This window comes from Pseudorasbora parva, chromosome 22 (assembly GCF_024679245.1).
Source record: "Pseudorasbora parva isolate DD20220531a chromosome 22, ASM2467924v1, whole genome shotgun sequence".
NCBI lineage: Eukaryota > Metazoa > Chordata > Actinopteri > Cypriniformes > Gobionidae > Pseudorasbora > Pseudorasbora parva.
In genome coordinates this window covers 3,588,015-3,603,872 of record NC_090193.1, presented here as the reverse complement: position 1 = coordinate 3,603,872, position 15,858 = coordinate 3,588,015, and the positions used below count along the sequence as shown (strand labels likewise).

General features: G+C 40.5%; 1 protein-coding gene across 2 annotated transcripts in view; it reads left to right on the top strand.

Moving 5' to 3' along the window:
* rargb (retinoic acid receptor, gamma b) overlaps window positions 1-15,858 on the top strand; it is an 85,027-nt gene that overhangs the window by 49,978 nt on the left and 19,191 nt on the right. The window contains exon 1 of one of the 2 annotated variants that reach the window (XM_067431851.1): window positions 4,325-4,789. The exons of the other annotated variant lie outside the window; for it this stretch is intronic. Within the exon in view, the coding sequence (XP_067287952.1) occupies window positions 4,648-4,789 (142 nt within the window). The 5' untranslated portion in view covers window positions 4,325-4,647. Of the gene's footprint in view, window positions 1-4,324; window positions 4,790-15,858 lie in introns of those variants that run through there. 2 annotated transcript variants of the gene reach the window in all.

The window sequence follows — 15,858 nt, the reverse complement described above, 5'->3', positions numbered from 1 at the left end:
TCACATGATCCTCTCTGAGCTGTCATGTCTCTGGACCGACTCGATCACATGATCCGCTCTAAGCTGTCGTGTCTCTGGACCGACTCGATCACATGTTCCGCTCTTTGCTGTCTTGTCTCTGGACCGACTCGATCACATGATCCGCTCTGAGCTGTCTTGTCTCTGGACCGACTCGATCACATGATCCGCTCTGACCTGTCGTGACTCTGGACCGACTCGATCACATGATCCGCTCTGAGCTATCGTGACTCTGGATCGACTCGATCACATGATCCGCTCTTTGCTGTCGTGACTCTGGACCGACTCGATCACATGATCCGCTCTGTGCTGTCGTGACTCTGGACCGACTCGATCACATGATCCTCTCTGAGCTGTCGTGTCTCTGGACCAACTCGATCACATGATCCGCTCTGAGCTGTCTTGTCTCTGGACCGACTCGATCACATGATCCGCTCTTTGCTGTCTTGTCTCTGGACTGACTCGATCACATGATCCGCTCTGAGCTGTCTTGTCTCTGGACCGACTTGATCACATGATTCGCTCTGTGCTGTCGTGTCTCTGGACCGACTCGATCACATGATCCGCTCTGTGCTGTCGTAACTCTGGACCGACTCGATCACATGATCCGCTCTGTGCTGTCGTGACTCTGAACCGACTCGATCACATGATCCGCTCTGAGCTGTCGTGTCTCTGGACCGACTCGATCACATGATCCGCTCTGTGCTGTCGTGACTCTGGATCGACTCGATCACATGATCCGCTCTGTGCTGTCGTGACTCCGGACTGACTCGATCACATGATCCGCTCTGAGCTGTCGTGACTCTGGACCGACTCGATCACATGATCCGCTCTGTGCTGTCGTGACTCTGGATCGACTCGATCACATGATCCGCTCTGTGCTGTCGTGACTCTGGACAGACTCGATCACATGATCCGCTCTGACCTGTCGTGACTCTGGATCGACTCGATCACATGATCCGCTCTGAGCTGTCGTGTCTCTGGACCGACCCGATCACATGATCCGCTCTGTGCTGTCGTGTCTCTGGACCAAGCCTGCAGTCTCCCTCTCATTTACTGAAGCTTTCGCGCCTCGATCGCCCCCCGGTGACCGGTCCCAGTATAGCCACCCCTCTGTGATTTCTAATGGACGCGAGGCAAACTAAATAATAAAATTACACTTCAAAAATTTTCCCCCAAAGGTAGTTTATGTCACTGAAGGCAGTTATCATCACGATGATTTCATTTCAGGTGTTCGTTTTAAAAATAAGTTTAGTTTGAGTTAGTTATTTGATGCTATAAAAACGGGGGGGTGACGTCATGATTGACAGCTGAGACTGACGGCATCTCTGAGTGAAGTTGTCACTGAGGCACTAACGGACATTTTTCGAAATTTTTGGGAGCAGATTAGAGCTTTAGCTTTAATTTCTACATTTCCATAACTGTTTATTTCACACCAACATAATTAATTGTTCTGCATCTGCGAGAGTGTGGGCGGGCTTTTGATATCGCGACTGTACTTCCTGTTCTACTTCCTGCGCTCTACTGCGCAACTCCGGTCCCGAAATCGCTACTGCGCAGACTCGGTCCCAAGATGTCCGCGCCGTGCAAGGCCGCCTGAAAGCTTCAAATATGGCAAGCGGAAACGGATGATGTCGAGTCGTCCATATTTTTTTACGGTCTATGCTCTGGACCGACTCGATCACATGATCCGCTCTGAGCTGTCGTGTCTCTGGACCGACCCGATCACATGATCCGCTCTGTGCTGTCGTGTCTCTGGACCGACTCGATCACATGATCCGCTCTGTGCTGTCGTGTCTCTGGACCGACTCGATCACATGATCCACTCTGAGCTGTCGTGACTCTGGACCGACTCGATCACATGATCCGCTCTGAGCTGTCGTGACTCTGGACCGATCTCGATCACATGATCCGCTCTGAGCTGTCGTGACTCTGGACCGACTCGATCACATGATCCGCTCTGAGCTGTCGTGACTCTGGACCGATCTCGATCACATGATCCGCTCTGAGCTGTCGTGACTCTGGACCGATCTCGATCACATGATCCGCTCTGAGCTGTCGTGACTCTGGACCGATCTCGATCACATGATCCGCTCTGTGCTGTCGTGACTCTGGACCGACTCGATCACATGATCCGCTCTGAGCTGTCGTGACTCTGGACCGATCTCGATCACATGATCCGCTCTGTACTGTCGTGACTCTGGACCGACTCGATCACATGATCCGCTCTGTGCTGTCGTGTCTCTGGACCGACTCCATCACATGATCCGCTCTGTGCTGTCGTGACTCTGGATCGACTCGATCACATGATCCGCTCTTTGCTGTTGTGACTCTGGACCGACTTGATCACATGATCCGCTCTAAGCTGTCGTGACTCTGGACCGACTCGATCCCATGATCCGCTCTGACCTGTCGTGACTCTGGACCAACTCGATCACATGATCCGCTCTGAGCTGTCGTGACTCTGGACCGACTCGATCACATGATCCACTCTGTGCTGTCGTGTCTCTGGAGCGACTCGATCACATGATCCGCTCTGACCTGTCGTGACTCTGGACCGACTCGATCACATGATCCACTCTGTGCTGTCGTGTCTCTGGACCGACTCGATCACATGATCCGCTCTGACCTGTCGTGACTCTGGACCGACTCGATCACATGATCCGCTCTGTGCTGTTATGACTCTGGACCGACTCCATCACATGATCCGCTCTTTGCTGTCGTGACTCTGGACCGACTCGATCACATGATCCGCTCTGAGCTGCTGTGACTCTGGACCGACTCATTCACATGATCCGCTCTGTGCTGTCGTGACTCTGGACCGACTCGATCACACGATCCGCTCTGAGCTGTCGTGTCTCTGGATCGACTCGATCACATGATCCGCTCTGTGCTGTCTTGTCTCTAGACCGACTCGATCACATGATCTGCTCTGTGCTGTCGTGACTCTGGATCGGCTCGATCACATGATCCGCTCTGTGCTGTCGTGACTCTGGACCGACTCGATCACATGATCCGCTCTGACCTGTCGTGACTCTGGACCGACTCGATCACATGATCCGCTATGTGCTGTCGTGACTCTGGACCGACTCGATCACATGATCCGCTCTGAGCTGTCGTGACTCTGGAGCGACTTGATCACATGATCCGCTCTGACCTGTCGTGACTCTGGACCGACTCGATCACATGATCCGCTCTGACCTGTCGTGACTCTGGACTGACTGGATCACATGATCCGCTCTGAGCTGTCGTGACTCTGGACCGACTCGATCACATGATCCACTCTGAGCTGTCGTGACTCTGGACCGACTCGATCACATGATCCGCTCTGACCTGTCGTGACTCTGGACTGACTCGATCACATGATTCGCTCTGTGCTGTCGTGACTCTGGACCGACTCAATCACATGATCCGCTCTGAGCTGTGGTGACTCTGGACCGACTCGATCACATGATCCGCTCTGAGCTGTGGTGTCTCTGGACCGACTCGATCACATGATCCGCTCTGTGCTGTCGTGACTCTGGACCGTAGCTGTGGCGGCTTGCACAACATATTTACATTTCTAAATCATTTCCTATCTCCTATATAGTGCACTATATGCCATTCACCATGTAGAATATAGTAAATGTGTGAATTTATAATGCCAGAGAATTGTCAAAAACTATCCCCCCCTTTAGTGTCTTAAATGTTCTGTAGAGTTTTTTAACTTTTGGGTGTAAACGTCAGAATTGAAAAATTGTCTTATTGTAGCAATATTACAGTAATTCAAAATTATTTATCTATTGTTCTCAGTGTCCGTAAAAGCACTCAAAAACATACAATTGTAATGCTTTTAAAACTTGTCTCAAACATTTTTATTTGAACTCTTCTTGTATTCAAAGTACAATCACAATTCTACATCACAATTTAAATTCAGGAAGTGGAATTTAAAAGGCACAGCCCTGCTTCATATACCTCACTGAGATCATCAACACGTTCGTATGAAAGAGTGCGTCCCCAGAGAAAAGAAAGGCGATGTATTTCAGAGCAAGAGCAGAAGAAGATTGATAGAGGGAGTGAGAGGAGGTCATGTTGTTTGTTTTCATTTGTAAAGGTATAAAATATGATGCAGGCTGACAGATTGCTCCAACAGAAAATGGAAGGGAAAGTTTTGTCTTTCAGCCGACCACAAAAGCACCCGCCTCCCTTCCTCGCTCCCTCCCTCCCTCCTTCCCTCGCTCTGTGATTCCTTCCCCTCTCCCTCTGTTGTGGGCTGAGCTAGCAGTACGAGTGAAGGTTGTCGAGACTCAGTATGTTAGCTGACACTGTAGAGTCCTGACAGTTTGACAAAGCTCATGAACTCAACCGCTTAGACACCAGAGGGGTGATGATCGGGATAGACCTGCGCAGGAGCCGTTTGACTCAACGGAGAACTCAGACGAGTTTGAGTTGGCTAGAGTGACAGCTACACCTGAAACAGAAGTCTCAAGTCCTTGAGACTTTCTATTGTGATTGATTGTTTTGGCAGTAGTGCCAGACGGACTGGAGAACTCCAGACTCTGCTCTGTAGTGGGTCATCGTCTGCTGTATCTGCACTTGACAGACAAACATCTGGGACAGCGTTTGAGTTGGTGCTGAAGGCTGGACGTCATGTTTGACTGTGTGGAGGCTCTCGGGGTCGGGGCGAGACCCCTGTTTGACGTGACCGCTCAGAGTTCATGCATGCTCAGGAAAGCGAGCTCCTTCTTCCCTGCACTAGAGCCCTTCTCATGGAGCAACAACAGACTGCAGTGTAAGTGTGATGAGTCTCTATACTCACCCCTGCTGCATGTGTTCTTATCAGCTTCTGGCCACATTGGGAATCTCTGTGTCCTTTTACACATTTGCATTTGTTAAAGTGAGTCTCAGCAACTTGTCATGTGCTAACTGCCTTAAAAGCACTTTTGTTAATGTTTTGCCTGTAGTCATCAGAACAAATTGATTATAAAATGCTGATACTTGTGCATAATATTAATAATATTAATGTCAGCTCTTTTTTTTAAATGGCATATTTATGAATATTGTGATGATAACGACAGCGATTACGTATTTATAAATAGTCGTTGTCCAGCAAACGTGACTTAATTATTAATAGTGGAGTGTAACAAATTCTTTGTGATGTGATGAAATATGTGAAGCACATATCAGACAACGCTGTAGCTAAATAATTGATGCTCATATTTGGTTGAAACGGTCAGAAATGAATATATAAATACAGGCCCAAGGCGTTTAAACACAGCATTACCTTTTTATTGTATGCAGATGAAAAAAAGTCAAATATTATATCACTGTCCTGATTATTAAAGAAAATTTGATATTTTTTGGTCTATGGTAATAAAATAAAATATACAAATATTAAATAATGCAAAGAAAACACTTTAAGGTATTCAAAATGTTGGAATTGAATAATTTTAAGTTAAAATACAGTATAATATTTGCACGTGTTTTGATGCATAATTTCTAAAGGTGTAAGAGTGAATTGACAAGTCAATAAGTATTATAATGCAGTTTAACAATCATGATATACAACGCCTTATAAAGTGCATTACAAAATATAATTAATGCATCAAAAACACTTTCATAATGCTGTGTGTGTGGGTGTGCGTGCGTGCGTGTGTGTGTGTGTGTGTGTGTGACCTTCATGGATGTCTTTATTCACTTATGAATACACTAAAGTCAATTAAAGGATTAGGGAGCCCATTGGGACAGACAGAGACCAGAAGGGAAGGGGATGATTAGGGGTTTTCTGCTTAATTTTGCCTCGTTATGATCTCAGGAAATCCATTGGCAAGTTTCTTCAATATGGAAATTCTACATATTTACAATGATATTTAAATGCCACATAATGAGATCCAAGTGATTTAGCTGATATGAAACAGCTGAACTGAAATGTCTCAGTAAGTTCTTCACTCTGCATTGCAGTAAATAGTCTAAGATTGGTCTGTAATAATCTTACATGACAAATATTCAGCACTCTTCCTATTGTCTCCATCTTTGTCCAGTCAGTTGGAATTCATTACACGTTTCCATGAGGAAATAACTCATGCAGCATTGACTCTTGCAAGTTTAAAGCACACTCAGGAAACTAGAAAGGCAAATACAGAAACAAGAGCTGTATTTAGACAAATGAAGCACAGCCCATGCAAATGTGTCTTGTGTTTTATTCTATGTGCGCCTGAGTGGATTTCACATGCCCCTGCTGGAATTTGCCCCTATGCTGTAATGCCATTTTATAGCCAGAATGACTGCTTGAAAGAACATCGCACCCCACAACAAGGCCCACCCCACAATGAGTCCTTTTACAATGGTCTGATGTCTCTTCTCACCCTCAGATGAGCAACAGCTGAGACTTTCCTCTCCATCTAAACTTGAACTTGTTCGCTTTTGCTATACCCTTAGGAGCTAGACTGCTCTGTTTAAAAGTTTTAGTTCTAGTGTCTGTGGGCTTCAGGAGAGGAGTTTCCTCTTGATTGTTGGTCATTGCTGGATATTTTGTAGACCTTCACATCAGCAAACCCTTCAAGGCCAAGTTTTGTTACTAAATGCAAAGTGGTTTACTTCAACGAACTAACATGAATGCACTGAGATTCTCCATCCTCCCCTTTGACCTCCGTTTAGTATCTTTTATAAAGAGATTGTGATGTTTTGTTGAGCTGAAGTTCATGTCTGAGGTTCAGTTCTCGTCTGGATGGGATGATTCTTTGGTTGGGGTCTTGTTGGGATGTTTTGGGTTCTGGTCTAGTCTTTCTGTTGGGTTGGGTTGGGTTGGGTTGGGTTGGGTTTGGTTGGGTTGGGTTGGGTCGGGTGGGGTGGTGTGTAGTAAACTTGAAGGTGGCTGAGGAGGGGGTGGCCAAATGTTGACTCAGCTTCATCCTGAAAAGGCAAAATAAAAAGGGTCCGTTTATGAGGTACTATAAAGAAGAAAGCTTTGTATGCAGGCAGTTGAATAAAAGGGGCAATCCAAGTTTAACAACTTGCTTCTAAGAAAGACAGCTCCTGTTTTACCAGTCATCCCAACAGGACATGTGTTGGTCCATGTGTGCAGGAGATGCAGTTCAGGTTCGAGCTAAGATGTCATTTGGCTTTTGGTTTACTTTCACTAAAATATTCAATCCTTAATTGATCAGCACATTTTGTCAAACAGACATAAATTGCTTTATACAGACATAAATTTACTTTAATAAATCTGACTTTATTACAACCCAGTTTTAGGATGCTAATATAAAACTAAATGTATTTTAATGCTATAATGTCTCTTTTTTTCACTGTTCCCAAAATATTTAAAGTATTGTTTTTTTAAATAAATTAAAATAAATAAATAAATAAATAAACAAACAAACAAACAAACAAACAAACAAACAAACAAACAAACAAATAAATAAATAAATAACTTTTTTGAATTGCATTTCTTTTGCATTTTAATTCTGCGTTCAGATATAGTAGAGGTTTCTGTAAACCAGGGCTGTAACCACCATAGACATATGGGTACTAGTCCCCCCCAATATTTGAAGTTTTTGCACAAAAAGTTTTAAAGGTCTGGTCTGCCTTAGCGCTCGGCAATCTACATATATACGTCAATTCCAGCAAAACTTGAACTGTTTTGTGATAAAAGTGAAACGACCAACAGTAACACTCAGTGACGCAAATTACTCAAAGTACTCTTTTTTTCGTTTTGAATTGAAAATATGCATTTATGTGATTCATGTCATTACTAATTGTGTGTGAAGAGACAATAAACATATTGACATTCTAGGTATACAAATAAAAGTGTGCATATTTTAATGCAGATGAATGCAAATATTATTTGCAAAATAGTTCAAAATTATTACTTCCCAACTAGAATTAGACTTAGACGGTTACAATTAGATTGAAAACCACTGACCTTTGAAAACACACACCTGCTCTGAAGTCAATACCGCAGTATTTTTTGTGTTATTTAAAGTGTGTGTTAGTGATATGAGCCTATAGGCGGGGTACAACACACACACTCTCTGCTTATTACACACACAGGGACACACAGCAGCACACACACATGTTTAAATATTAATAATAAAAGGATTCCTCTCTGGAGAAGCGTTCAGTGTTTCCGCTGTAAATAGTGAATCCCCCCCCATAGTGCGAGCACAACTGGCTTTTAAAGGGAAAGGGAGATGAGACTCTGATTGGTTTATTGCACATTACACCAAAACACACCCATGACTCATTAAGAGACGAGGGACGACCCTTCTGTTCTCAAACTAAACTCATGCTCCACTCATCACCCTCTCCAAAACTCAATAAAACTCAAAACAATGGAACAATTCAAATTACTTATAATGTATCATGTTTTGAGAACTCAAAAGAAAAAGAAAGTTCTAAACACTCATAAAAGTTAATTAGTTTGAACTAATTTGTTAAATTTGAGTTGGGTCTACTCAAACCAAGTCATTATTTTAAGCGTTAGGGTTTACAGTATGGGTTAAATGTGATTTAATGTGTGTGTATTAGATCTGACAGATGGCTTTATTTATTTGTTTACTTATGTTTTCATCAATTCAAACTTAAATGAAGTATAATCAACAAGCTGAAACTGCTTCACATATTTTGATGAGTTAAAGTAATGTAAAAACATAAGTTGCCTTGACATACTGATCATATATTTTTATTACAGTATCTATAATACACACACAGAAAAATCCTATAATTCAACTTAAAAACTTGTTTTATAAAATTGGCTGTACAAGTAATTTCAAGTATCATTATTATTATTTCTTTATATTGCATACACTGTAAAAAATAATAATAATAATAATCATGTCTCCAATTGAATGTTTTCTAGTGACTGACATTTTTCATTTGGCCAAATTGAATTTCTGTGACTTGATGCAATTTAATTCAGAGAAATTCAATTTGGCCAACTGAAAAATATAGATGCGATCATTTTTATTTTATTTTATTTTATTTAAGAAAGGGGGAACAATGCATATTAATGAAAATTAAAACAAATGTAAATATGCCAGATTATAGCCTTAGGCTAATTTCCATCTCAGACCCCCTGGCAGGAGATATACATACAAAGAAAAAAAGGAAAAACTATATTTAACACAATAAGACAAAGACAGACACACTAATACAACAATCAAATCAGAATACACAACAAAACAGCGACAATGTATTAGAAAAAACAAGAAAGAAAATAGTTTCCAGAAAAAGTTCCAGTCACTGGAAAAATTTAAATTAGAGACCTTGATTTTTTACAGTGTAGTTGAATCTTGTATAACTTACAAAAAAAAAAAACTCTTCTTTTTTGAAGAGTTGATAGAAAACCACTTCATGGCTTGTTAATTTTCTCCAGTGTATATGAATATGGAGCTGCATTGATGTCTCAGTCCGGTGTATGCGGCGGCAGAGGCGTCGTGTGCATTAGCTCATGTTCAGTGGTTTCACACAGGTGCTGGTTTGACTCGAGCTCAGCTTGTTAGAGGATTAAATGAGCTTTTAGTCTTGCCAGAGACTGTGGCCTTTGTTATGTGTGTGAAAACAAGAACCGGCTCAGTCCACAGGCATGAGCATTATGTGTTTTGAAATATTTGAGGGTGTTATTTTCAAAATGGTGACATGCCAGGGCAGGGGGAAGTCTGTGCGTGTGTGTGTGAGTCCTGTGTGCTCCGGTTTCCTAGAATGGGTAAATCAGAGGCACTAAATCATCCGTAACCGTGAGTGTGTGTATGTCTGTGTGTTGTTCTGTGACAGGCTGGTCATCAGTTCAGGGTGTGTGTGTGTGTCTGCATGTGGCCAGAGATGCTGGGATAGACTCCAGCACCCCGAGACCCTACAGAGGACAAACACTTGGAAAAAATGCATTAATGGATGCAGAATACAAACAGACTAACCCTGACCTAAAACAGTCTTTTGCCAAGTCTGACTCAAATGCAAGCTGCTTTTATCCAAAATGATATATTTGATATCTAAAGTGAGGAATACAACAAGCGATCCATCTTATAGCAACATGTCCTCCAACCAATACGCCTATAGGTCGTTTGTCACTTCCTTAAAATACGACTCATAGGAGCGTCTACTAAAGTTGCGCCCCAATTGACAATATTTTAATTAATTAAATACGACGCATAGAAGTGTTTTCTAACTATATCACCATAAATCACTCGGTAGGTTTAGGGATGGGTGGGTGTAGTTGTAAATAATAAAAAATATATATGTTTCTAAATGGAAATATGACAAATGGTGGTAAAAAATTTACACATCGCATTAAAATGAACACGCATTGTGATTGGTAACAACAGTCATACGTCATTTCATGACGTCACGTAACACGACACCGTCATTATTTTTACGACAGCTAGAGGGCGCATGACTTTAAAACATAAATATAGGTTGTAATAAGGTGCTTGAAAAACGACCTATAGAGTTGTATTTTTTTGGAGGTTGTCTTACAGGGGTGATAAAACGAAGAGAAGTGCTAGTAATACAGAGTTTAAAACATTAGAAGTACGACAGGGAGGGACTAAGACACACGAGTTTTCAGCTGTTGAATCAAGTCAAGGAACAGCTAACGCTCTCTGCAAAGTGACTTCCCCATCTGCAAGAATACATAAAAAGTCTGTTTATTACTATTAACACAATATTAATGTTGATGAATGCGATAGCAATTGAGTTCATTGCAATAGCAAACACAAATTGCATATGATTTCATTCAATAATAGTATATTTGTTAAACTAATAAGCTGTTACACTATTATAACTATTACGGTCCTGGAAATATTTAACACCTAAAAACAATAACAACTCATTATTTAAGGATTAGCCAATCAAATGAGGTTTTAATGCCTCAATCCCATATCAAATGTTCAGAAATGTTGGCATTTACAACGATCTGGTTTTGGAAGCAAACCTGGATTGACCCAACTTGTTAAATTTCTCAGCAACACTTCAAGTCGAATGTTGGTGAGATGTTACAAAATCTAACAACACGCAGAAAGCCTGTAAAATCGACCGAGTCAGCATTTGACTAAAAAAAGAGTCAAGACAAACAATGTTTGCTGCATTGAAATGCATCCTGACTATTAAAGAGTTCTTGGAAATGTTCTTCTTCATTCCTATATGAAAAATGTGTTCACTTCAAATCTGTTTGTGCACTGGTTTGCTTTTGCTCTCCGCATGTTGGAATTCAGAACATCAAGAGCTTCATGAACGCCTTTTGTAGCTTTTTGTGACTCAATCATGCAGTTCAATCCATCCACACATACAGTACAACCACGCAGAAGAAATGAAAGAGCCATTCATCTCTGCCCTCACTCTGAAAACCATTACGTGTGTGTGTGTGTGTGTGTGTGTGTGTGTGTGTGTGTGTGTGTGTGTGTGTGTGTGTGTGTGTGTGTGTGTGTGTGTGTGTGTGTGTGTGTGTGTGTGTGTGTGAGCCTGTTTATGTGGTTTATGAGGACACAAATTTGTATAACTACATGGGTATTACACTGGTATTACACTATAAATGTGGTTTATGAGGACATATCAAATGTCCCCATAATTCAAATTGCCTTAAAAACATACTAAATGATGTTTTTTTGAGAAAGTAAAAATGCAGAATGTTTCCTGTGATGGGTAGGTTTAGGGGCAGGGGCAGTGTAAGGGGATAGAAAATACGGTTTGTACGGTATAAAAACCATTACGCCTATGGAGAGTCCCTGTAAACCACATAGACCAACGTGTGTGTGTGTGTGTGTGTGTGTGTGTGTGTGTGTGTGTGTGTGTGTGTGTGTGTGTGTGTGTGTGTGTGTGTGTGTGTGTGTGTGTGTGTGTGTGTGTGTGTGTGTGTGTGTGTGTGTGTGTGTGTGTGTGTGTGTGTGTGTGTGTTTGATACAAAATATATTAGACATGTACATGATTAATGTATGAGCGATTTTGCATTTTATTTTCCTCTGCCTTAAAAACAACATCCTTTTTCTGTGCCAGTACATTCATTATGACGTGGGCATATACTTTAGTAATTAGCTGGGTAATAACTGTTACTTACCCTGAATCTAATCCTAATCCTAAACCTAACCTAAACCTATAGTTACCCTGTAAACCCTCGAAATAATTCATTGTTTTCAGTCTGGAAAACTTAACTTAAACAAAAAAGTTAAATCAAATGAACTTTTATGAGTATTTAGAATGGTCTTTTGAGTTTGAGTTTGTAATACTGACACATTGTAAGTAAATTTTAATAGTTCGTTTTGAGTTTTCTGAACTTGTTTCATTTAATTTAGACAAACTTCAGTTTAATGGAAACTGAGCTACTGAGATTTAGTATTGTTTAATGTTTTGCTTTGCTTTTTTTTCGGGGGGGGGGGGGGGGGGGGGGGCTACCATCATGGCTGAGTGGAGCATGAGTTTAGTTTGAGAACAGATATTTGTTAAATGTTTTTGCCATTGGGCACTTGCTATGCTAATGCAATCAAAGCATTGTGTTTCTAATTAGCAACCTAGCATTTATTGAATTAGCTAGTTCTATGTTTCCACTTCCTCCAAGTTTCCAAAATAATTGAAATTACATGATAAGTTAAATGAATCAGTCTACTCAAATATTTTAAGTTGAGAGTAATTATAACATATGAGTACAAAATAAAAATCTGTAATTTCTGCTTACTTAAAGTTTGAATTTCCTAACTTTTTTAAAAACCTTACATAGGCTTACCCAGTAGCCTACTTTATGTAAGTAGTGCACATCATTAAAAACAAGCAAGCAAGACATACATTTGGCATATTTAAATTGATTTCACAAACAGAGGCAGAGGACTGAGAAATTAGAAGAAAGATGATATTTAATACAGTATTTATCAGGAACACAAAACGCCCTAGATTTGTCCTGTCCATCACCTGATGCTTTTGATCTTGATTCAGTATCAGTTTATATCTAGTATATATACTGTACATAATTAGAAAAAAATATGTTTGTTTTAGCACTAGTTTAAACATTTCTTGGGTCAAATTATATGTGCCATTCCTTAATATTCACTTGTGACTGCTTATATAAGTATCATTATTCATTAAAAATATTAGGATGCAAGTTATTCAAGTTTCGAAATTTCACATTTAAAGAAATCTAGTGTTTGATCATCATATCTAAATATTTATTAGAATGCAAAGACTGCAATATATTTTTGAGCAACTAGATTAGATACATGTATATTTATTAAAGAGCCATAAGGCACCTAATGGCATTACAAATAAACATTAATATTTTTTAGCCACAAAATGACTCTAATTTGCCTCTTTGAATTGGAATTCTCTATTTTAATATTAATTACTACACTAATTGTAATATAAATTTTAGAAGAAATACAAATATTAGAAGAAAAATATTTTAAGTGGTCATTTATTTACAATAATTGTTGCAAAAAAAATTGTATTTAGTACCAAAAGATCTCCTCAAAATATTCAATAAATATAATGTAATGAGTGTGAGTGTGACCTATTAGTAAGGAATACCTGAGGGCTAAATACAAGAATAACATTAATGTTAACAATGTTGAATCTCTATCACTGTCCATAATAAAACGATTCTGTAAATATGGCTGACTTAATAATCAATAAACACTAACACTATGCTGTACTGTTTACCAAAACTTGCAGCAAACATCTATATGGTGAAAGTGTTGTGTATCCACTTAAGCCATTTAAATGCATTTGAACGGCGGTAGAAGTATTGGGCGCTCATGGGCCACGTGACCAGCGCGCGCCGCAGGGAGACGACAGCATGCAACTCCGCTTTTCAACGCCTCTGGCTTTAACATTATGCCACATTATCGCCAAAACGCTATTTATTGTTTGAATTTCATTAAAACACATTTAAAAAATTTAAAGCTTATAGCTTTGTTTAATATCAAAAGCAGGTTTGGCAATTTGGCGTGAGATTGAGTTGGGCAGAGTGAGAGCGTGAGACAGAGCCTGAAAGCGTGAGTATCACGCCAGATGCGTGAGAGTTGGCAACCCTGGTGACTTCTTTCTGATGATGACCCATTTACACCTGGAGTTTTAATCCCTCTCTTTTGTCCGCTTTCGTCCACTTCTGTCCTGATTTCTTCAAGGGAAGGGTCCATGGGTAAATGTATGGGCTTTTCAGATCGTTAGATGTATTGGAAGAAATAAGCTCACACAATTTGCAAATGAACGTTGTCCATGAGGATGAAAAACACGGAGAGCAGCAGCTTTTGTTTCCGCTCTGACAGCCGCATACTTTAATATTGAAGTATGATATACTGTAAAATGCTATCTACATAATTGTCATGAAATAAAACGTTAAATATTAGAGCTAAAAGTAAAAAGGTCCAACTAACCGCACTCCTAAACCCTAACCCAACCCAAATCTTTCCCTCAAATCTGACAGGATAATTGAAATACAAATCAAAGATGTTAATCCAGGATGTTAACATGTACTTGGTGAAATGAGGTTCACCGGTGAGGTCTATGCCATTGGCTCACCAAGTGTTTATATGTGTGTTAAAATGAGCAAAAAATTAAATTTGCCAAATTTTAATACTAGGTGTGCACTGGGCCTCAGAGAGACGGCGCTCACCTGATAGTGTTGCTGAGTTTGCTGAAAGGCACGGATTAAATCAGTGTTTCCGTCAGCTCTTCCATGCAATCTGAGTCGACACAGAGAAGTTGGATTGTCGTGCTGAAGTCCTAAACTCCTTTACTGATAAAACCTGCGTCACCTTTCACTGTTTGTTATCTAAACAGTGTGGGCATACAGTAATCTGTATAATTGTGGATTTAGACCACTTTAAAAAAGACAATCATAATTTTATTTGCGTGTAATTCAATGCTTTAAATTACCCCTATTATGCATTTTGGAAAATTACCTGTCATGTCGTGTTATAGAGCTGTTTGTGACTGTAAAAGATCTGAAAAGTTTCAAAAATCAAAGAACAGGTAAGTGGAGATTTTGTCTCCTTAAAGTAAGAAGTGATTCTGAACTAAAACGAGTCGTCAGTAACTCCACTTCCTGCTGAACCTGCTGTAGGTTTGTAACTGATTTGCATAATGCCAGTCTCTGGTCTTGATTGGCTGAACGGCGTCTCTTTGCCCCTTGAGCGCTGTAGTTGTGTCTGACACTGGAAGAGTTTGGTTGGTGTTGTTCATGTGGAGAAGACGCTGTTTTCTGCTGCCAAAGCAAATCCACTTTGATGAGATTGAGACGGTAAAACCCACGCCATCGTTACTGTTCGTATCACTGTGTGTCAAGAGCTGAGATTCAGATATGATAATGCGCGTTTGGGTTCTGACATGGTGGACCAATCACAACAGACTGGCCCAGCTGACCAATCAGAGCAGAGCAGGCTCTCAGAAAGGCGGGGTTTAGAGAAAACGAATCCTTGATTGATTGAACCGTTCAGACACTGAGAGAAAAGAGCTGATGCTGCAGTGGATATTAGGAGACAATAAAAGTGTTTTTTTGACCTTGGATGCTTGTAAACATATTGTAGAAGGCAGCAAAACAACAGTAGGAACCTTTAACGTAGCATAATACTTGTTGAATTCATTGAAGTAAGTCCATAAAATGGATTCCAGTTCAAAAATCAATAAATACATTTTAGTTTGTTCTAAAATTGGATTATACTGTCAAATGCCAATTCAGACAATAATATTTTTTTATTTAGCTGTTTCTTCTGAGCGCTCCACCTGCTTTGATTCAAAACCGACCTTAGACTACTTCATGTATTCTCCACAATCCATAAATAGCATGTCAAATATAACAAAGAGAGCAAATGGAATGGGAACAGAATAGCATTCCTTCGTTCTTCTCCTTTATGTCTGTCAGTCATTTCTCTGGTGGCGCCAGGT